The sequence below is a fragment of the Tinamus guttatus genome, unplaced genomic scaffold, assembly GCF_059628265.1.
Source record: "Tinamus guttatus ecotype Peru unplaced genomic scaffold, ASM5962826v1 Tinamus_guttatus_pri_ptg000649l, whole genome shotgun sequence".
Taxonomy (NCBI): Eukaryota; Metazoa; Chordata; class Aves; order Tinamiformes; family Tinamidae; genus Tinamus; species Tinamus guttatus.
Window position 1 is genome coordinate 2,114,580 of NW_028289183.1, and position 25,976 is coordinate 2,140,555.

Consider the following 25,976-nt stretch of genomic DNA (forward strand, 5'->3'; position numbering starts at 1 on the left):
CCCCTCTGAGACCAGCACCAGGCTGAGGTGGAGCTGGACCTGCTCTCCTGCATCCTGACGGATGCTCCTGGCTGAGGCCAAGTGGTGCCTACGTGGCACCATAGGGGACTTGTGTCTCAGCACAGCTAAGGGAGGGGGGTGAGGGGTTAGAAGACAAGAGCTGAGGGGAAACGAGGGGAAAAGGGGGAAGAACAGGGCTGGTGGGAGAGGGCGAAGGGGAGAAAGCCCTTGGTGCTCTGCCATGGCTGCCGGCAGCAGAAGGAACCGGGAGGGGAAGCGGAGTGTGCGTGGACCCTAATGGAAGCGGGAAAGGGGCGATGGGGGAGACTGAAGGAAGGGGCAAAGGGATGGGTTGTAAAAAGGAGGGGAGGCTGAGGAAGGAGAGGAGGAGGATGAAGGTGTGCGGGGAAGCAGAGGGGGAAGAGCAGCAAAGGGAGGGCCCGGAGCCAGGCTGTGAGAGGAGGAGCCGCCTGCTGGGGAGGAGGAGGAGAGGAGGAAGGGCTGAGGGATGAGGGAGGGCCGCGGCGGCATCTGCGAGGCCGCCGTTGACAGGCGGCAGGGGCGGGCGCGGCGCGGGCAGCGGGGGATGGCGGCGGCCGGGGAGGAGGCGGTGGCAGCGGCCGCGTAACGCGCCGCGAGGGGCCGGCCCTGCCGCCGCGGCCGCCGGGCCGCAGCCATGGGCAGCGCCGACTCCAAGCTCAACTTCAGGAAGGCGGTGATCCAGCTCACCACCAAGACCCAGGTGAGAGCCGCCATGTCGCGCTGGGGGGGCCGCCATGTCGGGAGCCGCCCTCAGGCGCGGCCTCCCCCGCCCGTGGGGCCCCTCGCCGCGGGGCTGCGCTCCCTGCTTGTCACCCGCCGCCCGGTGACACCCTCGCTGTGTCCTCCTCGTCTTGGTTATTTGTCCCTGCTCTGCAGCACAGGTGCGTGCTGAGTGTCCCTGCATGCACAGGTGCGCGCCAAGGCTGTGATGGCTGGGCCAGGCGCCTCCTGGTTTCCCCACACCGCTGATCATGGCCACCTGTACCTCTCGGCAGAGCCCGTCCCGTGGTGCGTCCCTTGGGAGAAGGGGACACGGTGGTGGCACTGCCCAGACCGGGGGACACCTGCTGCCTCCCTGGAGGCTCAGCGCGATGGCTGTTGTCACGCAGTGGCTGCTGCCTCCCCTCTGACACGTTGCACTCGGACGCGTTGCCGCACGCCCCAGGGCCCTGCCCAAGGGAGACCAAGGTCCTGAGCTCCCGGCGTGCTCGTGGGGAGGATCAGATCCGCACCACGTTTGGGAATGACCCTTTTCTGGGTGTTTTTCCTAATAACTGTGGGAGAGTCTTGCCCTGTGCTTGGGTGGTGGTCGGTGGAAAGGGGATCTTGTCTGCAAAAGCGTCGCTGTGTTTCTGCCGCCTGAACAGGAGTTAAAGAAGTCGGGATTATGGATAGGGAGGGTGTTTGCCTGGAGGTCTAACAGGTTTCAGTCTTATCCTGGGAGCCAGCTCTTCCCTTGGGCTGGGAGTCCAGCGGGAGCAGCAAAGTCGTGTGGGCTGCTGCTTGTCCAAGGGGCCGAGCTGGGAAACGTATTCAGAGTTCTTGGAGCTGCCGTGGGGAGCCCATGTCCTCCTCATCTGGTGGTGAGGGAAGAGTCACAAAGAAAACAGCTTGGTGGTAATGACAGAAAGCGATGCAATGGTAGGAGGGTGAGGTCGGAAGGGAAAGGGATGAATGCAAAGCTGGGTAAGGGGTGATGAGGGAAATATCTGAAATCTCATGAAGCAAAGAGGTGGATTGAGAAAAGGATCAAGATAGGGCTGGAAGAGCCTTTGAGAAACCGTGTTGATACTTTCTAAAGCAGCAGCAGTTGTATCCACACCCTTCAGGAATGCCTTTTGTGAAATTTTTTCTTTAAAAATATGCTATTTTGGATGTGCCATGGTGTCCCTAGGCAAGAAGAGAAGCAGAGAAATGAGCGTTGGTGGGGATTCTTCCAGAGTCTGTCTTGGATGCCAGAATAGTTCAGCACGACTTTAGCTTTGGATTCTCCTTCTTTTGCTAGCAAATGGGCTTATAAAATGAGATGGGGAGGAGGGACTGAAGCCTCTGCTTCCCTTTAGCTAACAGATACGCTGAGGTCTTCCAAGTCTGCCGTTCACAAAGAAAAATGAATATGGGGCAGTCTGTCATACTGCCGGGCAGGAAAAGAGCCTTCCCTCTCCCAGCTGGTTTATTGATGTATGCAGTGAAAGGATGTGCTGGGGCACCACGAAAAGGAAGGAGAAAAAGCTTCATTCTTGCCTGGTCTTTGTTGTCCAGGTGAGAGCAGGTGCCACGTGGAGAGCGGGTGGGGTGTTGGCGCTCCCATATTTACATACCTGAGAAGGGCCCTGGTGTTTGCTTGTGCAGGATGCGTGACTGGGCTCCCCTGAAACCTCATGAGCTGCTACCAGCAGCTGCCTCCGTGTCAACCCTCATCCCGCGGTCCCCGGATTCACACCAAGCTGGAATAACGGGCAGGATCAGGTCCCTGCTCCAAAGTGATGTGCTCAAAATACTCATTGCTTTCTCAGCAGCGCTTCTCCTCTTTTACAGCCTTCTGCTCTGACATCTGGTTGCAGGACAAATGGATTTTCATCAAGTCATTGGTAACATGAAACCCTGAGACCAGCAAAGTGCTGCAGTTTTCCGTGCCCATCCTTTCCAGATGGAAGGAAATGGTATAGCAAAAAGCAACGTTCACTCATTGATGGCAGTCCAGAGTTAGTACTGAAGTTAGGCTTTCCTAAAAATAAACTCTTAAATCTCCAGACTTCTGCATTGCACTTTAATACTTGCAGCAAATGCAGACCCCAGAACTTGAAAGTCAAACCAAGTATGGACAGGAATGAAACTGGCTATGCTGATTTTTCTAGTTGCAAGAGAGAAATCTGAAGCTGTAACGGTATTAAAAATGGAAAATCACTTCAAAATGACTTCAGTGATAGAATATGGCAGTAGTAGCTGACAGAAGGTTTTTGCATATGTTACAGATGTATAATCATCCACGGAGAAATGGGCTTGAAGATTGGTATATGCTATACATATTACATTGCGCATTAATTTATAAAGCCCTTTTAATAATAAAGCAGCAGCCTCTTTTTTTTTCCTACGAGTCCTTTTGAGCTTTACCACTGTGAATGAATGTGCCCACCCAAACCACCCCTGAAAATGCTGTGTATGCAACGGGTGAAGGGAAACATAGACTGTGTGAGTATGGCACCAACTTAGTGGCAGAGCAGGAAACTGAAGGTGGGAGCCCATTAATTGCTAGGGAAACATATGCTTTCTTTCTCAGTCCCTTGGTGATTAAACCATTTCAGCAACAAGCGATTGGCAGATAGGAAATACCTGATCTTGTGAACCAGCCTGTTACAGCGCTGGCTGTGCCTCTGCTTTTAAAGAGACAGGAAGGATCAAGTAACAGGGATGCAGAAACTCCTGTGCTCCCGGATATGCAGCAGCTGTATCGCAACTGATTGTTAATTTGAGCATGGTGACTCGAATTTTCTTGCAAGACTTCACCAAATCCCATTTTCCAGTTCCCTTTTTTAACTCTATGTGATGCTACCGGTGCTGCAGGAGCAGAAAATGATGGACAAAGACTCATTCGGAGTCTCACCTTGGTTCTCCTTTGTTGACTGTAAGGATCAAGGAAGATCACTTCTACTCTGAAAACTGTATGGAGCTGCTGGCTTTGGCAGTGAGGCTCAAATGTTGCTACTTATTAACACTTTAAATAAATCTGTCCTCATATTTTCCCTGGCTCCAAAAATGGTCGCTGGATTGCACGAATTGCCTCAAACTAATCAGTTGGCTGTACCGAGCTGCCAGATTTCCTGGAACTGAAGGAACTCAGTGAAGTGCTGCATGAGCGACGCTGGTCATTACACCCCCTAGTTCTGCCTCATTTGGGTAGAAAGGAGCACACTGCTGTTACATATTACCTCAATTTCCGTGGCAGTGGGGCTAGGAACCCTGACTGGGGCCTTCTCTGGTGACAGGACAAGGCGAGTCCCTGCTCCAAGGGCTTTGCAGTCTGGACCCATAGGATACTTGTCTGGGGAGTCGACTGGAGGCCACAGGTGAACACGAGGAGAAAGACGAGTGTCTGCTTGTGTCTTTGGTTGTCTGCTGACAACTTGCAACACCCTTAGGGGTGGTTTAGGATCAGCCCTGGGGTAGGAGCTGTTGGAGGGGATTGCTGGGAATAGGTGGTCAGGGAGTACAGAGAGCTCTGGGTTGGGAGGAGGGTGCAAATATGCACCCTGCCCGTGTTTGTGAGGGGTTGGGTCTGAAGGAAGAAGTGCAAGTGATAGTAGGTTTTGGTTGAGGACAGTAAAAATTCGGGTAGCAGGCTGTGCCTTGGGACCTTTTCCTGTTTATGGGATGTTGTCAGCTCAGCTCTTTTCCCGTTTCCTTTGACATATCCTGTCTAGGGATTGCTTGTTCAGGACTGTGATTCTCTGTCCAGTAACTGATGAGATGTTTGAAATCTAGGCGGCTTCCTATTCCGATTCCTGCAGTGCCCGTGGCTATGGTGTGTTTCAAAGCAGCCCAGACCTGAAGTTTGCAGCCTTGGGGACACAGTGGCTGGAGGTGCTCAGCAGGATCTGCTCCGCCTCTGTGGTCACCCAGCAATCAGAGGGTTTTTACACATCGCCGAGGTGAACTGAAGGTAAAAAGCAGCGGCCTCCCTTGTCCTTTTGCGGTGTCACATCGCACACGTGTGGGGTCAGCAGCCACACTGTGCTCGCCGTCTCCTCCCTTCTGCATGGAGAGCTTGGTCTGGGCAGCCGCGGGCCTGTCTGCAGCTGCTGTCCAACTTCAGCAGCTTCCCCAGCTGGGTGCATGAGGGCTCAGGACTTCCCTTGAGGCTCCCCACGTGTCCCAGCTGTGATTCCAGAGGAGAGTTTTGCTGCTGGTCCCTTGCTTCTTGCTACAGTGAAGTCCCTGCTCTCATCACATGGCTGGTGCAGAGCTGCTCCTGTGCAGTGTTTTGGAGGTGCATGTGGCTGCTCTTGTCGGTGTGTGACAGCTCTGCTGCCAAGAGGAGACACATCTGCGTGACCCAGAGGATCTGGAGTGCTGTTGAGGATTCAGCCCCTCATGATGCTCTTGTTGCTAAAGCACTGTGCACATTTAGATCCCCCAAGGACTTGGTTTACGAAGTACAATGAGCATAAAAAAACCCAGTAATGTCTTATCGAGGAGATGAGTGTTACGAAGAGCAAGTAGCTGCATGATGCCAGATTATTAAATAAAATCCAGGGGCTGCAGGGATGCGAGTGACTCAGTCCGCACTGAATCCATGTCCTAGGATTGTACAAAAGGGCTACACCATCTGTTGGATGAGGAACCTACCCGCTGCAGCTCTTGAAAATGGGAGAGCTGGTGTTTCAGTGCAAGCTGCTTGCTAAGATGGCAGCGCAGCCAGCGGCTGTGTCACCTCCTGTGACGTGGGGCTGCAATGGGCCTCCAAGGAGGCTGCGTGTTGATGCTGGGGAAAGTGATCTGCGTCCGCCGGGGGGAAAATGGTTTTTTCCTTCCCTTCCAGACAAGGGTGAATCCATGATTTATGCATGATTCCAATTAGCAGCAATTGCTGCTCGCTGTTGTCAGTGGGAGCGGCTGTGGCGGGCAGCCAGGAGGTACATGTGGCAGTTATCCATGCGGTTGTGCTATACGCTGTGAGAGGTGGTGTAGGAAGTGTAGGATATTTTGTGCATAGATTGGGTTCCCAAATGTTTGGCTCTTTTGGAGGAGTGTCATTAAAGATTGAGTTTGCAAGGAGGTTTGCAAATCAGGTTATGGAAAAACATGGCTCCCTTGTGTGCTAGGAGCTGAATTCCCCTCAAAATCAGGCTCCAAAGTGCCTGGTTCTTCCTGCAGATCCCCTCTGTGGAGCTGTGCAAAGTGTGTCCTTTGGAAAAGTCCCTTTTCCCTTGAAAAGGCATCTGGTGGGAACTTGCTTCAAAAGTTAGGGGATAAAATGAAGCAGATTTCAGCACTACAGCAGTATTTGGGAAGCTGCTTGAGCACTGCGTTTTTCTAGGGAGCAGCTTGGGCTGCTTCATTGCAAGGCAGGAAGGAGGGGACGAGTGATAGGATCCGTTAAGAAATGGAGCTGTAGGGAATAACCAGCTCTTCCAGTTTGGGGGCAGCCCGCCTGCTCCTCACTTTCTGGCCTCGGGGTGACAGTGACACATCCCCTGCCTGCAGCTTGTGGCTGTTAATTCAGCAGGTGTTTCCTCTCCCTGGGGGGTAGTGCGGTGCTCTTGGTGCCAGGGCTGTGAGCAAGCTCCTCTCCCTGGAGTCAGCTCTTGGCTGCACCTTGCACCGCGAGAGGAGCTTTTTGCCTGCTACAGCAGAGCAGGGAGTTGGCAGGGACAGTTTAAACAAAGCGCGCGCTCCCGTTTTTGCCCCTTTCCCATCTGACGCGATGGCTGTGCCCGCAGCGCTGGTTATCGCGGTTAGCAAGAGCCCCTGTTTGCTTTGGAGCCGCCGCACGTCAGCGCCAGGAGGTTCCCGCTCGCCTCGACCCGCGAGCCGGGGGTGTCCAGCCGGGCTCCTGTTTGGACACGCTGGATGTGCTGCTGCAGGGCCAGGGAAATCCATCTGGAGACGCTTCTGTTTTCCTCTTCTGAGCGAACTTATGGACCCTCCTTTCTCACGGCATGAATACACAGGAAGGCTCCTGACACTCTTCTAGAGGAGCCTTGGGCTGGCTGAACGCTCCCTCTGTGTATTTGGCGCCTACGAGCATTTAGATGGGAAGAACCATGCTCAGCTTTAGGCTGGCTGAAAAGTCTGTCGTGACAGTTCAGAGCTCCCTGGCTTAGGATGCCTCAGCTGCTGTGTGATACAGAGGCCTTCCTGCTGAAAGAAACACTTTAGGCTTTTTTACCTTTGGGGGAGTGACAAAATAGTTATTCTCACACCACGGGAAGGAGACAGTAGTGCAGGGAAGAGGGAAGGAGATCTGCACCCAGGCACAGTGGCACGGGCTTCTCGGGCTGCGCGCCTGGAAGGAATCAGGCTGCTTTTTTAGTATCTCAGCCTTCTCTTTCCATCTCTTCCTTTGACTCGCACACTTAGTGCTTTTTTTAACAGCAAAGCCTTGGCAGGGACCAGCTGCACCGAATCCAGTTCTCCATGAATATTTGATTCCGGAAGATCAATTCTGTTGCAGCCGTAAGTGCTCTGGGGTGGGTCTGCCAGTTCCGCGTGTCTGTTCATGCCCGAACGTGACGTGTCCCTGCCTGCCCCCCGAGGCTCTGGTTACGGCGGATGCAGCTCCAGGCATCCTTGGCATGCTCGGCAGGAGACGGGATGCGTGACAGTAGCCTGGCCCCTGGGCACTGAAAAAGATCTTGTTGCACGTGTCCTGGGTTGCAGACAAGCAGGTGAGCATGTGTATTTGGGGAGTTCCAGCCCGATGCAGCTGGTCACGTAAATGTCTTGCTGGTCACCCTCATCGCAGAGGGAGCGGTCAGATCAGTCCAGGCTCTGGCAGCAGAGAGGTCGAGCTGTAAAACCAGTGCTAACATGATTTTCACTTGCTCCATATAGGTCCTGGTGATGTTTTGGTGGCCTAGGCCTGATCCAGTTATAATCACCGATATTTGGCCCTCACAGAACAGCAGCTTTGTGTTCCTAACAGCTGTTTGTCTTTCTGTAGCCCGTGGAGGCAACGGATGATGCCTTTTGGGACCAGTTCTGGGCAGACACAGCCACATCAGTGCAGGATGTATTCGCCCTTGTACCAGCTGCAGAGATCCGAGCAGTGAGAGAAGAATCACCTTCAAACTTGGCTACTTTGTGTTACAAGGTAAGGAGGGCACCCTCCTCTTCCCTAGTGCGGTACTTACGAAGGGGGATCATTCCTTGACCAGAGTCTGTAGCTTCCCAGGCCATTTTGTGTAAGGACTGGAAATTTTAACATGTTCGGCTAAGTAGAGCTAGGCTAGGGGTGACCATGGTGGCTACTGGTGCTCCAGGCGTGATTGCCAAGCCCTGCTTCTTGCTTGGCTTGCAGTCCTGCCCACCGGGTGATAGCGACATATCGGTGCTGAGTGTGGTGGCAGGTACCAGGTTATTTCCTTCCACCACACGCTGTGCTGGCTTGTCCCTCTGCTCATGATAACTCTCAGCCCTTCCTCTCGTGGTTTACCACAGCCCACAGCTGCGTTCGCTCAATTCAGAGCTTCTTTTTTCCTCTTCCTGCACTGCAGCTCGTCCTGCAGCCTCGAGCCTTGCCTGAAATGGTAACTGCTTCAAGCTTAGCGAGTTTGGTACCAGCATTGTATGTATGTGGTGTGGCTGGAGCATCTGTTTCCCTGTCTGCATCTAAGTGCTTCTCGTTGTGTATTACTTCTCCTCCAAACTCGTAAACCCCAGAGGGATGTGGAGTTTGCCATTGTAAAAGTCCCTGGATGAAATTGGGGAAGTCTAAAGCCTCGTCCTCCTCCTCCTGCTATGTCAGCATGTCCCTGGTGCTGCTTCTGGTGTTGCCCCGTCCTCGTGGAGCGCAGGGACATTGACTCGTGTTTCCTACTCTGCTAGAACCAGGAAAATTCCAAGCTGGTTTGCAGTGGCTTAGGCAGCAGAGGGAACAGTCTGGTGAGACTTGTGTGGCCTGGGAAAGTGCAGGTGTTCATAATACTCTTGATTTGAGCCATACAAAGCTCAGCCTTGAATTTGGAGTGTAGGGAATGTGCAGATGATATCTGGCAATATTCAAATGGCTGTTGCTGTCTTATTTTTCTTTCCCACTCTACAAAATGCAAAAGGGCCCTGCTGAATCATACTGGAGGTTGCTCTAAGTATATTGCTTCAGACAGAGGTCTGTAGGTGATGCCTGAGGAAGAATGAGAATAAACATGGTAATTTCCTAGTGCTGGGTTCTGGCAAACAGCAGCTTGGGAACTGAGAGGGGCTTAGGGACCTGTGTCCTCTTTCCCCCCAGAATAAGACTAATATATAGGCTGTTCTCCCTCTTGAAAACATATAAGTTGGAAACCCTGGTCATGGCAAGGTGGTCATCCAGGAGCTCTAGATCGTGGTGTGACAGGCAGAAAAGCCTGCAGATTCCTGCAGTGCTGTTGCGAGGCCGAGGGTGCTGACGTGCACCCAGTGCTGCACGGTGCCGGGCTTAGCAGCACTGTGTGTTTGTAGAAAGCACAGCAACATGGTTAAAATGTCATCCGCAGTCACTCTGGGGACTCGGTCTGTACTTCCACTGTGAGAATGCCCCCCAAAACACCCAGGCGCAGCCACGGAGCAGTGCGTGGCCAGGCCGAGAGGAGACAAACAGCACTTAAACACCCATTAAGGCAGTGACGTCAACTAGCAGAGTCAGTGACCCAGACAGTCTGCTATGAAAGTAAGCAGGCACGCGTGCCCCGTGAATTAAAAAGCTGCAAGGTAAATCCTTGGTAAATATTTCTGCTTTCATCCCTGCTTCGGGATCAGGGATCAGAGGAAGGGAGTGCAGGTGCAGGGGGAGAGAGGGGGCCTCCTTTTCCTGTGTGGTTATAAACCTCTGCCTCCTGTTTCCGTGTAGTATCCTGTGCAGTAGAAATTCCAGAGGGTCCATTTAAGATTATTAACCCTATTTCTGCAGTTTTCCGAACAGCAGCACAGAGACTTTACTACTGAACTCAGGGAAAAGCGCTTAAAATTTTACGTCAGGATGTCACCAGCACTGCAGGCCTGCCCAGCTCTTGCTCGTGTGTCTCCAGGCTGACGTGTCCTGCCTTGTTTTTGTTCCCCCCAGGCTGTGGAGAAGCTGGTGCAGGGAGCAGAGAGCGGCTGCCACACGGAGAAGGAGAGGCAGATTGTCCTGAACTGCTGCCGGCTGCTCACGCGCATCCTGCCCTACATCTTCGAGGACCCAGACTGGAGAGGTTTCTTCTGGTCAACTGTCCCTGGCGCTGGCCGAGGAGGGGTCTGTGTCTTGGCACTTATTCTTCCTTTGGAGAGTGAGGGGGAGGTTGTAAGGAGAGACCCAAATGCTTCTGGGGGCACCTTATTCTGGTAGTATTTGGCCCCACACTAAATGACACCTTCTGAACTGGTTTCCTCTCCTTGATTCTTGCTGCTTTTCCTGTTGCCCTCAGCTACTGTGTTTAGCATGAGCTGCTGCATCTCCTGAAGCTTTTCCTTGGGTACAGTTGTAAGAGAGAGCTACTGTGTGGAGAGGCTCCTGGCAGCACATGGTGACTCAATAGCCTGTTTAGAAGAGTGAGAGTTTAACTGGGACATCACCTGGTAGGTGAAGCCCCCAGTTGACCGACAGTGATTAAAGAATTGAAGAACTAGGGACTGTTTCTGGGCCGGTTCCTGATGTGTGTAACCTCAGGGGAATCTAAACCTTCCGGGTTTTTTTTTCCTGTCTGGAGAGTGGGCACAAGAGCACCTTGCCCAGCTGCAATGTGTCACAGGGAAAGCGCTTTGGTTGCTTCTGCAGGTGGGAGAAATGGTGTTGTAAAGGCAGCTGCTAGCCCAGAAATACGTATTTGCCCCAGCGGCTGGCTCGTCCTGCACGGAGAACACGATGCTGGGGTTGCTGAGCGTGCAGGCCAGCGTGGCTGAGCTCTGCGCTGAAGAGGGTGCTTTCACCTGCGTGGTTTTTTGCGCTGTTTTAGAGCAGGGCTAACAGGGGTTGGCAGTGGCAGGTACAGCTTGGACCTTGCGCTGTCCCTGCCTTTCTCCTCTAATCTCTTTCACCTGAGGCCACTTCAAGGGGAGCTTGTGGCTGGTGGCAGGGAAGCCCGTGCGAGCTGCTCTGTTACACAACCTGTGTGCTGGGGAGGGTGCTCGGGCACCCTTCCATCCGCAGAGGCTGAACAGCACAGAGCTGAGCTGCTCTGGGGAGCGTGACAGTGGGGTGCTTGGTGTCCTGAGCCAGGCTGCTGCCACCGCTGTTTGCGCTGTGTCCCGCAGCTGGAGGAGGGAGTTTTTAGCCCTAGGGTGGTGGGGTGGCCCTGGGGTGTCCAGCCCGTGCTGTGCCCCCAGGATGTTAGCAGGGTGCTGGGGTTCCAGGTGCAGAAGTGGCTGTTAGGCTGGTTGTTCCCTCCTGAGTATGAAGGGGTGCTGGGCCTGAAGCAGGAATGCAGGGCTTAGAGAGGGGCTGTATCTGTGAGCTTGTTGCTGTGTTCAGGAAGAGAAAGGGTGGCAGTTCTTGGAAGACAGCAAAACCCTTCAAGAGTGCTCTGCAAATGGGGTGCCCTCCCCATTGGGATCTTCTGTCTTCTTTTGTGCCACCTGCTTTGGATGTCTTGGTATACCGAGCCTGCAGGGGCTCAGGGAAGCTGAGCCTATGATGGCATGGACCATTCTGTAAAACGAAATCCCTCTGGACCCTAATGCCTCTCCTTTCATCTCCCATTGCCCACCCCAGCAAAAGCATCCTTGCTGCCGGCAAGCTCCGTGCATCCTCTCCGGCCTCCCCTTGCATACAGGATCTGTCTGACTGTTTTTTCCCGACAGATGTCAGAGCCACCCAGGCTATTATCTCCTTAGCTGCCTGCTGTGATTTAAGAGCCGCGTGTCACGCGCAGGCTGGCCGGGATAGATAAGCCCCTGCCACTGCCGGTGCCTCCCGTCCCTCCCGCGGCCGCGTGCGCCGGGGCCGGCCGCGCATCCCGGCTGCTCTTTGGCAGCAGGGCCAGGAGAGGTTTCCCGTGGCAACGGCCGCGGAGGAGGAGCCGTGTGTGAGCCCTGAGAGCTGGGGCCAGCCAAGGCCCCTCTGTGGCTGAGGTGGCCCTTGCTAGCGTGGCACCTGCCCCCTCCTGCTCCGGCCTTTGGGAGGTTTTCCACTTTTTCCCCGCTGCTGACTGGCTTCTTGCTGTCCCCAGCTCCTGTGCCCCACCTGAATCACCTTCCATATTTCCTTGGTGTCTGTAACACCCTCTTCTCTGTAAATGGATTCTGTTGCTTTTGGCATCAATAAGCCAAGCAGCTCCATCCAGCAAGATCCAGTGCAACTCCTCTGTCTTCTCAGCATCTCTAGGCCTAGGATCCTTCACTTGCTCCCTTTGGTTGCTCTCATTAGAGACCATGTTCCCCACTTAGTCATCAGCTCCCAGGGGGATTCCTTGCCTCTGCTGGGAGGGTTTTGTGTTTTTTCTGCCTATCCCTTTGGACTTCTTGCTTTCCTGTGTGCTCATGCTCTCGAGGTGTTATGCCACTGTTAGTGTGGTCTTCTCTCACCCTGGATTCACAATATTGGTCTACGTTTCTCACTTTTAGGGGGATGAAGATGACGAAAATGCCCGTCCGCTGGCTGAATCCTTGCTCCTTGCAGTGGCAGATCTGCTCTTCTGTCCTGATTTCACGGTGCAGAGCCACCGGAAGAGCACGGTGGTAAGCTGGATCACAACATTATCTGCATAGAGGTAGATAATTGACTTAGGGGGGCACCTAGAAGACCCGAGCAGTTTCCTGCGATTGGGCAGGCAGGAAAATGCTGTGTCATTGAGCTTGAACACACAGGGACTAACATTGTTCACGTTTTGGGTTGGCTTTATGGCGTTTGTGACTTCTACAACAGATGTTTGATTTAAAACAATCCATCATCATTTTAATTAAATCTATGATTAAAGCCAGCATCCTTGTTCTGAAGGTAAGTGATAGGGTAGGACATCAAAGCATCAGGATAACCTCTGCTTGTAAAACCTATTGAGAAGCTGCAAAGGGAAGAAGCTGTGGGAATAAAAGCATTATTATGTCTTTACGCTTCGTGTTCAGAGCTTTTGTGTCTTGTCGGATTTGAGGCTGTCATAAGTAAACTCTTGATTTCTGTGGAGATCAGTCTAAGGGATTCATAGAGTAAAGAAATTACTCTTAAAAACATCTCTCTTGGGGTAAAAAGGGAGCCTGGGTCAAAGTGAGCAAACACACACATGTGTTGATACAGGGAGCTCCTCTGTGCTTTGCCTTGCTTGGGAGAAAGTGAGTGGCTGTGAGCGTGGTAGAGGCTGGGGGCAGCCACAGAGTGGGGTGTTCTGGGACAACTTAGTGAGCACACGCTGGAGTGGCTGTCCCTTACCTGGCGTTATAGCTCAGTCTTGGGAAAATGTGACACTGCTAGCAAACAACGGCTCTGTTGTTGTTCCCTAGAGAGCAGAGACCTTTAGCACCTTGTTGTTTCTGCTGGCGTGTGGTGCAGCCTAGGGATGGAAGTAGCTCTGTTTGCCTGAGCGCAGGTGCTGTGACATAAATGAATAAACAGTCTGCTGTGTTTGTGCACTTGGTTTCCATCCTCATGTTGCAGCAGCAAACACAAATGTGTCCTGATTTCTGTGCTCTGTCTTTACTTCAGAGGAGTTCACTGGAGCAGGGATGTCCTGCCAGATGTGCTAAAGGCTGATTCTAGGGTATCTCCTCATTGCTCACTGCTTCTCCCCAGTTTTGTGACCACTGTTGTAGGTGTTTATTGTAGGTCCAGTCCATAAGGAAGCCTGGGAAGCCCTTCTATTTGGTGTCTACCTGTGAGGTAAAGGGTCTTCCCTCTTCACATCTGGTCTGACCTGTGTTCTTGGGTCTGACTGCTGGTTAAGGGGGAGATGGGTAGAACCACCTCATGGTCATGCAGAACTGCACGTAGCCCCAGAGCCACAGGGAATGGTGGAAGCAGAGCCGAGGAAGGAGCAAGAGCGACTGCTAGGATGAACAGGCAGAGGAGAGACCTGGCAGTGTTTCTTGGCCCCACTGTCTTGAGGTCAGTGCTTTTGTGGGACGGAGGGAGGTTATGCAATGGGAAGCCAAAGCAATTAGGAGCACAGACCTCTGAGTGGCTCTCCCTGAGTGCAGGGAGGAAAAAAAGGCAGGCAGGAGAATTTGCTTAATTAAACCGCTGGAGGGAAAAAAAGGAAGAAAAAAAAAGACAGCAAAAGTGTGCCAGACGTCCTTGATGTAAGTATGCTTGTGTGGGCCCTTGTAGCTATTCCTGGAGTAGAAATGGGTGGTTTTCATGTCGTCTTGTATCCTCTAAGCTGCTTCAACACTGACCCGGCTGACCATGATAAAGAAGGGCAAGCTGCTGGGGTTCGTACCCGCCGGCGACAAAGCAATTGGGAGCCATGCCAGCAGCTGGATCTGTTGGTGCCAGGTGACTCTTCCCTGCAGTGACACCTTGCATTTCTCCTTGGTATGCTAGGGAAAGGGTTTCATCCTGGAAAGGTTCTCAGCACGTGCTGATGAGGTCCGTGCTCCCAGCAGTGCTCACTGGCTGGCCCTGGTGTGCAGAGCCTGGCGTGTGGGTGCTCATCTGTTGGTTTCTTTACCATTACTAAAGAGGGGGCTGAGCTGCCTTGGATACAAGTAGGGCTGTCAACTCCTCCTTCTGCCTCCTGGGCTCTGACCTCCTTCTTCCCACAGGACACAGCAGAAGATATCCACTCCATTGACAGCTGTGAGTACATCTGGGAGGCTGGTGTGGGCTTTGCTCACTCTCCACAACCCAACTACATCCATGACTTGAACAGGTGAGAGGCTCTGCAAAGGCAGAATGGAAATGAGGGGCTTGGGAGGGAGGGATCTGAGGATGTTGGGCTCTCTGCCTCTGAAGGTGTCTGTGATTCCCAAGGATCCCTCTACTTCTTTCTGAGCTAACAGGGCTGGTACCATGGAGAAATCCCAGTCTTCCCCTTGTATTGATTCTTGCAGTGGGATTTGGGAGTTGGAATGTCTGCAATGGGAGCTGGAAAACCTCGCTGCTTTGACCCAGGCCAGGACCTCTCTGTTGTATTTCTTTTTCATAAAGCAGCAATTCAGTGTAGTGCTTTGGGTTAGGGATAGCTGCATTGCTTCAAAAATTAAATCGAGTGCCCAAATGTGTGTGGGAAGGACTGCAAAGCTTGGACTGAGCCTTTCTTAAGGGTTGTTGTGTAAATGAATGTGCTGCCTGTGTCCCTCCCTGCTCCTGGATGACTCTTAAGACTTGGTCTTTTCTTCCCTTCTCTCAGGACAGAGCTGCTTAAGCTCCTTTTGACCTGTTTCTCTGAGGCCATGTATTTGCCTCCCTCGTCGGACAGCAGCAATGCCAACCCCTGGGTGCAGTTCTTCTGCTCTACTGAGAACAGGTGAGAGTAGACGCGCGAGTCCCAGGGGGAGAAGCGTCTCCCAGAGAGGCTGTTGGCAACAGAGGACCTTAGTACTTGCTCCCCCCAACATGGTGGCTTTCCTTGTCTTTTTTCTTTGCTCTGTCTTGCTTTACATCCCTATTAGCTTCTCTGCTTAGTGAAAACTGTTCCTCTGCAGCAAAGAGAGGGACACGAGTGCAGCGCCCAGCAGGTCCCTGTTCTGCAGGTTTCTGCTCCCTGGTGTGGATGCTAGTGAAGCACTGCAGAGCAGGTTGTCTTCTGGTGCTTGGTGGCGAGTGAATACTGCCCTCTAGTGACATTGTCGTTTCTGGAAGTGACAGTCACCCATCTGGGGCAACATGGGCCTGGCTAGAGGCAGCCAATTTAGTATTTCCAGAGTCTGGAGAGCTTTGAGGTCCTGTCTCCTTTTCCAGATGGCTGGACTGAATCCCTCTGAGGGGCAACATCACCTTTTTCACCTCCCTTTCCCTCTCAGCTGCAGGCCAGGAGCCCAGTTAGGAGCTGCAGTGTTGGCTCGTGTCTCTTGGCTGCTCAGTCGTGGGTCTTGTGTTGTGTGCTGGGGGTCTCTGCAGACTTGACCCAGCTGGAGCCTGCCCGTACCTGTAGTTGTGACCATGTTGTGCTTCCCTCCCTCTGTCCCACTCTGTTTGAAATGAGAGTTTGGCTTTTCTTCTTCCACCTAAAGGCCATACTTGTTGCTTGCTGCTCCTGGAAACGTTTCCTTCTCCTCCCCAGACACGCGCTCCCTCTCTTCACCTCGCTCCTGAACATCGTCTGCGCCTACGACCCAGTGGGCTATGGGATTCCTTACAACCACCTGCTCTTCTCCGACTACCGTGAGCCGCTGGTGGAGGAGGCGGCCCAGGTGCTGATAGTCACCTTGGACTATGACAGCTCCACCAGTTCAAGTCCCACTGTGGATGGCACAACCACTGGCACAGCTATGGATGATGTGGATGTGAGTGATGCCAGGACATTTCTGTGCAGCTCTCCTGAACACACACTCTCTCTGTTGTCTTCTTATGTCATCTTACATTGAACACTGACCTGTAGGGCCCAACCACGCTCCTCTCCTTGCAGTGTGAAGTTTCTTACCTGCTTGGTGGCAGAACTGACCCTAATGTGTGGTTCCCTGCTGGCAAGTGCTCTGGCCCAGTCTTCTTGCTTCTTTCTGTAGGGCGCTAAAGAGCCATGAATGACCAAACCACTAGGTTTCAGTGATTGATTTGAATCAGTACTGTGCAAGTGAAAAGCCCCTGACTTTACAGATCCCTTAAGGTGCCTTGTTTCCTGGATTAATTCCAGTTTAAAGCTAGGTTATTCAGAGAGGAAAAATGAGGTGAGAGGCATTTGCCCCCAAAGCGAGTGACTTGACTGCTTGAGTATATCCTGTCACCAATAGCACTTTATTTGTTTTCTTTGAATGCAGCCTCCAGGACCAGACAATCTATTTGTAAATTACCTCTCAAGAATACACCGAGAAGAGGTAAAGTGCTCATGCCAGGAACTTCCTGTCTGATTTCATACTGATTGCAGTAGCCCTGGGCCCACCACAGTTTTTCCTGGTCTGTCAACAGGATTTCCAGTTCATCCTGAAAGGAGTGGCCCGCTTGTTATCAAACCCGCTGGTCCAGACCTACCTGCCAAACTCTGCCAAGAAGATTCAGTTCCACCAGGAGCTCCTCGTCCTCTTCTGGAAACTCTGTGACTTCAATAAGGTACAGATCTATTTACTGTCAAGCTTTGCCCCTCCCTTGCCTGGTACCCAGAGCCTGTTGTGGCTCTGGCTAAACCAAGCCCTGGCAAAGGCCTGTGTGCTTTGAAGCAGGCAGATGACAGTAAATTTGTGGTTTTAGGGTGGGCTGTGCTATTCTTTCCCAGGTGGGTTGTGGGTCTGGCCCAGGGAGAGATTGTGAGAGTGACTGTAGCTCCTGGAGATCAGAGGTAGATGCAAGAGCAAGTATTAAAATAACTCTTCAAGTAAATGAAAATAAAAGGATGGTGTCTGTACCCAGCCTTTCTAACAGCCTTAAGAACCTGTTTGGGTAAAGACTGCATTGCTTTGAGTCCAGGGGATGATGGAGAAAAACAATTATAATTTTATTTGTCTGAAATCTTCCCCTTTCTTCCAGAAATTTCTCTTTTTTGTGCTGAAGAGCAGTGATGTTCTTGACATTCTCGTCCCAATCTTATATTTTCTCAATGATGCCAGAGCAGACCAATGTAAGTTGGTTGTTTTCAACAGTTGGGGCCATCTCTGCTTAGTAGTTACGCTAGAATGTTTTTAAGATGCTTCCTCTCTCCTGCTCAGTTGTAATTGTGGTTTGAATGCATATCCCTAGTCATCTGCAGGCATGAGGTAAGTGGAGTGGTCCCATTAGCTGGGTGTTAAATTTTGTAATGAGCGGCTAGCAGGACATGATCTGCACCACAGCAGAGGGCAAGGGAGATCCTTGACATGGCCTCACCTGTTTGGGTCCTCAGGTCCAAAACAGTGTCCCTGATGCTGTGAAGAGGGAGAAATGGGTGACCTGCTCTCCCCTTGGTGTAAGTGGGGCATAACTCCATCACTGGGTGGTAGGAAGAAGTCGAATCATTCTTACTGCTACGTTGGTTTTACATCAAGAACTTAATGAAGAAAAGCAGGATCCATGTGAGATTTGTGTTGTGCTGGCTTCATAAACTCACTCAAGACAGATGCTGGTACTGGAGATGCAAAGAGCTCTGTGTGAGATGTTCCTTAGGAGGATGTTCTGCTTTGTGCAATTTTTCTTTCAGCCCTATTGTGTTTCTTATTTCTCCTATCCTCTCTCTGCCACCCTCCTATTTCCAAGAGCCCACAGGCCTCACCATGATATCTCTGTTTCCATAGCACGAGTGGGCTTGATGCATATTGGAGTCTTTATCCTCCTGCTCCTCAGCGGGGAGCGCAACTTCGGGGTTCGACTGAACAAGCCCTATTCTGTGCGAGTGCCTATGGACATCCCTGTCTTCACAGGGACACATGCAGACCTGCTCATCATAGTGAGTACCATGCTGCTAGGCCTCTTCTGTCCCTTCTCATTTTCCTCTCTCATAGTTCCACAACAGTTGTTTTCCTCCCTCAGTATATTGGTCTTGCCTGGATGGCCAGTCCACTGAGTAGGTGGAAAGTCTGCAAGATGCATCCGAGCGCCAGTGGGATCGTTGCTCCCTGTTAGCCTGAGGTGATGTGTCTGGCCGGGGACATGTCATACCAATGATCCCAAAGAACAGGATTCGAGGTGGAGCTGGACCCATGCCTGAAGGAGAGTCTGGCATGGATGGGGGGAGGTGGCCGGTCTCTGCTGGACCTGCTTGTGGGTGGCAATGTCCCACTGTTGATCCCAGTGTTGACAGTGCTGTCAGCAGAGGCCTGTGGCCAGTAGTGCCTCCTGGCATGTCCATGCTTGCTTCAGATGAAAACTTCCCAGCAGCTTCTGACAAACCTCCAGGAGAAGATTCCCATTAGAAAAAGCAGGAAGAAATCCATCAGCCAGGACTGTTCTTGGTGCTGCTTCATTATTACTTTCCAGTATTCTCATTATGCTGCAGGCTCCCTCTGTGGGAATACCTGCCGGAGAGGGGAAGGGCAAGTTTGGAATTCTCTGAACAGGTCGTGGGGCAGTTGTCTTTCTATGTCTGAGGGCATAGTTCAGAAATGTGGGACAAATATTTGAGTTGTATGTTTGTGCTAAAATCAAATATGAAATCATTAGCTCCTTGGCATTTCAAGAAGCTATCATTAGGGTTCAGAGTCAACACCCATTGGAGATGAAGAGGATGGCTCTTACTTCCTGATGATTTATATTTTTTATCAGGCTGTCTATGCACTCCGGAACAGCTCACAATTGGTTTCTGTTTGTGATGTTGTAGAGCCTAATCACGTTCCCAGAGGGTTCATGGGGAATGAAAGCTTGTGCTCCTGGAGCGCAAGGCTGCAGCGAGAGCAACCTTCCCCACCTGCATAATTGTGGAGTACGCAGGGCCCTGCCTAGGCAGGAATGGTGTCAGGAAGCGATTAGCACGGGGGTGGCACTGGTTTTGGTCGAGAGGGTGCTTTCAGCAAGGGCCTGCTCCAGAATTCCTCCTTTCCTGTAGGTCTTTCACAAGATCATAACCAGCGGGCATCAGCGGCTGCAGCCCCTCTTCGACTGCCTGCTCACCATCGTGGTGAACGGTAAGCGCCCGGCGGCGCAGCGCGAAGCACCTGGGGAGGGGATGGCTCCAGAGCCTGCCCTGCCCTCCCCGTGTCCTCTCCTCCCTCTGCCCCTTCACACTGACCGGTGGCGGTGGCCACTGCTGGAGATGGTGACCTCAGGGCTGGAGGCGCCTGCTGAAGATGGGCTCTGCCTGCAGGATGGTGCTTGGGCTCAGAGAGGCAGGTCAAGGAGGGGAGAGAGGGATCCCTGGAGCCCTTCTGGGGTTGCCATCACCCAGGTGGCCTGGTGAGGGTGGTGGCAGTGCTGTCCCTGTCCAGCAGGGAGTGCCACCTCCCTGCAGGGCTGGTGGCCTCCCCTGCATCTAGTGAGTGCCCAGGTGATTCAGGTTGTGCAGGATTTTCAGGGAGTGCATCAGCCATAATGTTCCTTAAAAGGAACTTTTCTTTTAAAAAAAAAGTAAAGCCTGCTTTTGCTAGGAGGTATCCCTGTTTAACTTCTCTCATATTGGGAAGAGTTTCTATGGAACCCTGTTGGACTCAGTCCACGAGATTTTCCAGAAAGTAGAGCATGGGCAGGCAACAAGAGGGGTGTTGTCAGTGATGTATTTATATTGTCCCTTGGAAGGGACCTGCCTGGTTTTCATTTCTTTGCCTTCTTTAGTGTCTCCGTACCTGAAATCTCTCTCCATGGTGGCTGCTAACAAGTTGCTGCATCTCCTGGAAGCTTTCTCCACTACCTGGTTCCTGTTCTCTGCTGTCCAGAACCATCATCTTGTTTTCTTCTTGCTAGAAGTTTTCAACAACATCATTCAGTACCAGTTTGATGGTAAGAGATGGGTTGCTCTATTTAGTGGTTTTCTACTAGTTTAGTCCAACAGAATATAAGCCTGAAGTTCAGAGAAAATCCGGACAGAGAGAAGTGTAGAAATCAGCTCTATGGAGACTTGTCTAGGACTGTTAATTTGGGAAGAAAACAATGTTGGGTTCTGACCCTTCTGTCTGGATTAGAGCAAAATAAAATGGCAGCTAGTTATCAGCATAGCCTCTGCCTCCTGCAGACCAGAAGATGGGGCTTGAGATGGGTAGGTTGTGGCTTGTATTGTGTTTCAGGGTACAGTTTCATTCTCTTTCCTGTCACAGGTAGTAAAAATAGGGGCCTTTTGGTTTTTCTTTTTCAAGCATATTTCTCCTCAAGAGGGATGCTCCAATCTCTTTGTTGAAGATGGAGGAATGTTGTTTCTTGACTGGTAACATTTTCCTCCAAAATGTTTGCTAATGCTGTTTAAACCGTCCCTTTTCTTCTCAGAAGTTTGAATGTCACTCTCTAAGCCTTTCTTCCAGTCATAAGTCTTCCAGCCTAGGAAGGATTTCACAGAATTTCTTGAACTGCTTTGTAATGGATAACAGGATACAAAACTCCACTCTTTCCCTTGTGCCATTACTTTTATGGGTGGGAGCAAAGTTTTCTGAGCTTGCAGGGTCTCCATTGTTATGCTGAATGTTATCAGGACTATCCTATGACTATATTACGTTATTGTGACTATACAGTCATGCCCGTTGACTTGGACTACATTGTCAGGGCTCTTTGAATCCTCCTCCTTGGCTTATTTTGTTGCTGTGGTTCCCAGGGAACTCCAATTTGGTCTATGCTGTTATCCGCAAGCGCAACGTGTTTCACCAGCTGGCCAACCTGCCCACGGACTCGCAGGCCATCCAGAAGGGTCTGCAGCGCAGGAAGAAAACGCCGGAGCCGATTTCCCGCACCAACTCCCAGGATGGGGTCTCCATGGAGGGCTCACGGCCTGCTGCTCCTGCTGAACCAGGCACACTGAAGACAAGCTTGGTAGCTACTCCGGGTCAGCATTAGTTTATCTTTATAACATGATAGACAGTTGTTTGTGAGGTACAGCAGGGACTCACCCTTTCTTTGGGTGTGGGAGAGATTAAGAGCTTGCAGCTGTGAGTGACTTATTGCTCTTTAGTCTCAGTTTCAGATAGAGCTTGCCCAAGCTGATCACAGTCAAGTAAAGTGCACTGAGCTTCTCTCCTCTCAGACTAGGGGAGTTTACATGGCCTTTCGTCCCAGTTTTGGCCTCTTGCCTCAGTTTAACTATACCCATGTGCATCTGTTTTCCTGTTACGGCAGGCAGTGTTTTCCCAGAGACACCCCAGCTCCTTTGGGGTGATGAGATCGAGGCTAATCCTTGTTCCTGGTGACAGGAGAGTGTCTCAGATGTCAGCAGATGAACAGGATGTCTGTGTAATATAGGGCGGAAAGGAACACCTTACTTTTAAGCACCTTTAATTCACTTGTGCATCTGAGCTTTTTCCCTGTTGAACACAGGAATCGACAAGCTCACCGAGAAGTCACAGGTGTCAGAGGATGGGACCATGCGTTCACTGGAGCCCGAGTCCTTGCAGCCCCTACCAGAGGGTAACACCCCCTCGGCTGTGAATGATGGGGAGCCCTGGACTGGGGTAAGGCTGGACGCTCCTCTGGTGGTTAGGGAGCATCTGGGCTTAACATCTGGCAACTTGGGTGTAAAATGGACTAAAACAGGGGACTCTGGGAGCTCTGTTGGGCCCAGGGAGGAAGACACCCTATTAGGGGCACTAATACACTGCGGTTTGGACGCAGTGTTGCATCGTTATGGGTATTCCCTGCTTGTGCTAGTGACACGAGAGGGACTTTTGCTGTCTTAAAGTCACTGATGGAGCAGTACATAGGCAAAGGGAGGTGTTGCTGATCTGGACCCTCTCAACTTGGATCCTGACTGTTTCCTTTCTTCCCATGTCCTGCCTTTCTGGGATGGAGCTGGCCTCTTCTGGCTTGCTGGTGTTGTGCTATGATCTGTTTTGCTCTGGAAATATTTCTGGCTGAGCCAGCATTGCAGAATTGGGGTGCAGGTGCAAATACCCTGGAAAGTGCATGAGGCTGAAGCATGTTGTGTGGGAAGTGTGTCAAGGGGATCTCAGCCCTTTAAAACTTGCTACCACTCTGACATTGCTCTGGAAAGACAAACTGACTTGCCAGCTTTCTCAGTGCTTTCCTGTGGAGTTTGTGAGCTACTTACAGCTCTTGCCTCAGTGTCTGGCTGGGGTCTGACCCTGCCAGTGAGGCTGTGTGTAGCCTGCTCTACTCTTCCTTGCTCCTGTCAGCTGTCTGCCTACAGGTGAACTCCTCTGGGGCCATTAGCAAAGGCATCACGAGCTAGCAGAGCAAGCAGAAGGCTCTTATGTTCTGCCCTTACGTCCTGATGCTTCCATTGGCTCTACTTGTGTGCGTGGCCGCGCATGAGTCTTTGGACCCAGTCAGGCAGATGGTCACCCATGAGTTGCCCCACCTGGCTCCTGCAGCGCTGTTTGTGTGTCTGGATGTTTGTGGAACTGGGCGAAAATCAGACAGGATGTGAAGGGTGGTAAAGCCCTGGGTGTGGGGCAGGCTGTGGGGAGAATCATCAGCCCTATCGCGTGGTGCTTCAGGCAGCACACGCCTGCTGCAGGGATCGGGCTGCTTCAGGCTGTCTGAACACAATCCCACTGTGCTCCTTCCTGTCTCCAAATTACTGAGTTAAGAACTTGCTGTGTGTATTTTAGGATCCCCACCTTTGGGTGATTTAAGTTCTTTCCCTTATCTGTGGCAATGTTCACCACTTATCAGTCATAACCATTTCAACAGCATCTCGTGAAATGCTCAACAGCCCTCACATTCCGGCATAATTCCATCTCTTGTCTCCTAAATGTGTCAGCTGGCTGCCAGCATTTGGGTGGCAGCTTGGGAAGGGGTTAGGGCTGTGGGAGAGAGAGGAGCAAAGAGGAAGAGGGTGAGGTCACTTGAAGGAAATTGGGGGGTTTATGCTTTTATGAGTTTTATTTTTAGCAGCTTGATGGGGACATGTTACTGAAGCTGTACTGACTGATTGATAAGTCATAACTGCAAATGTTGCAAAATGATGTTGTTGTTTAGGTTTTCAGAAAGAGGCAATGGGCAACAAAACCCCCAGAGTACTCAGTATCTCCATACATCTCAAAAACTGTGGTCTTTATTTGCAGATGTAACTTGCCTCTGTGCTAGAAGAAAGAACCATGTGTGAACCCCTTCGTATCAGTCTCGTTTAACTCTCCCACCACAAATTGTTCCAGCAGATGTGTCAGCAGTGGTGGATGGAGTTGTTATTTGCTGTGGGGTCACACAACCTCACTCCATCAAAGGTTGCCACTTGCTGGGTCAGCTTTGGGGAATGTTGGGCTGATGGGTCTGATCTGTCCTAGGGACAGGCTGAGCTCACTTGCACAGGAGCACCCTGGCAAAGCTAAGGGGGAATGGGCCACGGAGCAGAGAAAGGGGTTGTATTTCTTGGTCTTGACTAATGTTTTGCTTGATAGGAGGCATCACAGCCCCGACGGGATCGAAGGCGTCTCTCTAGTGCATCCTCCACTGGGCAGTGGACCCCAACTCCTGACTGGGTAAGGGCAGCTGAATGAAGGAAATAAATAACAAGGAAGAGAGTTCTGGCAGAAATGCTTTTTTTCCATAGCAGAGACTTCCCTAGATGCAGATTTCTTCATGGGAAATACCTTTGACTTGTGGTCCTAACTTTAGAATTCACTAACACTTAAAAAGATGTATTTTGTAATTTTTTTAAACCTAAGCCCCACTGAGTATCTCTTAAGTCTATAGTTGCCAGACCTGGTGAATAATTATGGTGCGTTTAGCTTATCCACCACTTTCATGACTTTAGCAAACCTCATATGATGTGAGACAGTGAAGATAAACACAGAAAAACTACCATTTGTGCTGATTTCCCTGTGGACTTTTCCACACGCAGGTGATGTCTTGGAAGTCAAAGCTGCCCCTACAGACAATCATGCGGCTCTTACAGGTGCTGGTCCCTCAGGTGGAGAAGATCTGCATTGACAAGTAAGTGCATTTTGGGAGAGGAGGGGCTGCAGCATAAAGAGCTCTCTGAGGTTATAATTTGATGGACTTGGAGAGTCTCTAGGGGAGAAGACAGGCCAGCAAGTCTAATTTACTTGTTTCTGTTTTCTTGTAAAATATAATTGAAAGCATCACAACTTCAGCAGAGGAGCGGTTATGTCATTTGCCAAGGTGGTTGTTTTTGTGGTCCCTTCCCAAATCCTCTCTCACTGGAGGGAATGCCTGTTCTTGGAAGTCAAGGTTGTTGGTTCCCTGTATGTGTGCATGTATGAATTTGCTTAAAAAGATAATTTTTGCTGCAACACTATGTGCTGTGAGACATGCCAAGCATGTTCCTGTTCTGTCTCTTTACAGAGGTCTCACAGATGAATCGGAGATTCTCAAGTTCTTGCAGCATGGCACACTGGTGGGGCTCCTACCCGTCCCTCACCCCATCCTCATCCGCAAATACCAGGCTAACTCGGGCACTGCCATGTGGTTCCGGACCTACATGTGGGGAGTTATTTATTTGAGGTAAACCAAGTGGGTGCAGTTTAACCTAGTCATTTCACAAACGTTTTTATAGCCCACAGAGATCTGTATGCACTTGGCAGCTTTAGGCTGCCTCATATTTAGAGGAGAGAAAGATGTGGTGCTGTTGGAAATGACTTGGCTGAATTAGTTGCTCTGAAACTTTGTTTGAGCTGGAGACATAAAGGAAATTGGTCATAAGAGCTCTGCTTATTTGGGAACTGGCAACTTTTCTTATTCCCTGGTAGTGCTTAGAGAGAGTGGTGCAGAGACTGGATGCAAAACTCTAGCTTTGTGGGATGTAGAAATTGTCATCCCTTTAAGGCCCCTTTGTCTCTGCAAAGTGAAGCTGTTCTGCATGGGCAGTCCTGTAACCCTGGTGGGGGTATTTGAGTTCCAGGTACTTGGTCACAGAGAGTAAAGTGGGTCTTGTCTTTCTCTCCCAGGAATGTGGATCCCCCCATCTGGTATGACACAGATGTGAAGCTGTTTGAAATTCAGCGGGTCTGAGAGCACTTACCTCTGCTAAGAGAAATACACTGGATCTAAGGACTTTGCTGTGTGCTGCTTCATCACAGCTGTTTCTGCATTTCACATCCAGCTGAGAGACCAAAAGGACAATCGCTTCATTTACCTCCCTGTCATTTTAAGCTTTAATTGGGATTTGCTTGGACATCCCTCCCCTCAGCTCACTTCTCTTCCCTTGCCCTTCACCATGAACCTTGAGTGAAAGATGTGTAAGGGATCATCCACTCTTGTGGTTGCACTAGAAATCAGACTGTTCTTAGCTCGTAGGATACTCTTCTGCTCCTCAAGTTGCTTTAGAAACCAATGTGACGCTGTCCTTGCCCAGGTCAGAGTCAACATTTAATTGAAAGACTGGCTGTAAATTGGGTGCAAGGGAGAAGCTGCTATTCCTGCAGGAGATGGGGTTTTGGAAACCTGTGGTTACTTCCATGTGGCTTCATAAAGTTTCCAAGGTGTCCCTTCTGACTGCAGATGTCTCCCAGATGTCTCACTCGTACATTGGTGGTAGCATTTTTCCCAGCCAAATGAAAGGAGTTGCTAACAGATATCTCTGTTCTCATCTCAGTTCTGAATCTCTTTACCCCTTTCTTGGAAAGCTGCTTAAGGGGGTTTGCAGTAACCAGTGCATCAGTGTGGTATGGGAAGCTCTTCCTTGGCTTCTGGGCCCACCAGCCTGTCCCTCGTG

At 51.2% G+C, this 25,976-nt stretch overlaps 1 protein-coding gene across 1 annotated transcript; it reads left to right on the top strand.

The window, feature by feature from the left end:
* Positions 1–586: 586 nt before the first annotated feature.
* On the top strand, positions 587–25,966 carry HID1 (HID1 domain containing). The gene is made up of 19 exons (XM_088535947.1): positions 587–742; positions 7,706–7,855; positions 9,803–9,973; positions 12,280–12,393; positions 14,410–14,516; positions 14,997–15,113; positions 15,870–16,092; positions 16,564–16,620; positions 16,712–16,852; positions 17,267–17,357; positions 18,007–18,158; positions 19,254–19,332; positions 19,976–20,140; positions 20,943–21,170; positions 21,659–21,792; positions 23,701–23,781; positions 24,144–24,235; positions 24,608–24,766; positions 25,210–25,966. The coding sequence occupies exons 1-19, from the start codon at positions 677–679 to the stop codon at positions 25,271–25,273; spliced, it is 2,391 nt and encodes a 796-aa protein (XP_088392073.1). The 5' UTR covers positions 587–676; the 3' UTR covers positions 25,274–25,966.
* Positions 25,967–25,976: the final 10 nt, after the last annotated feature.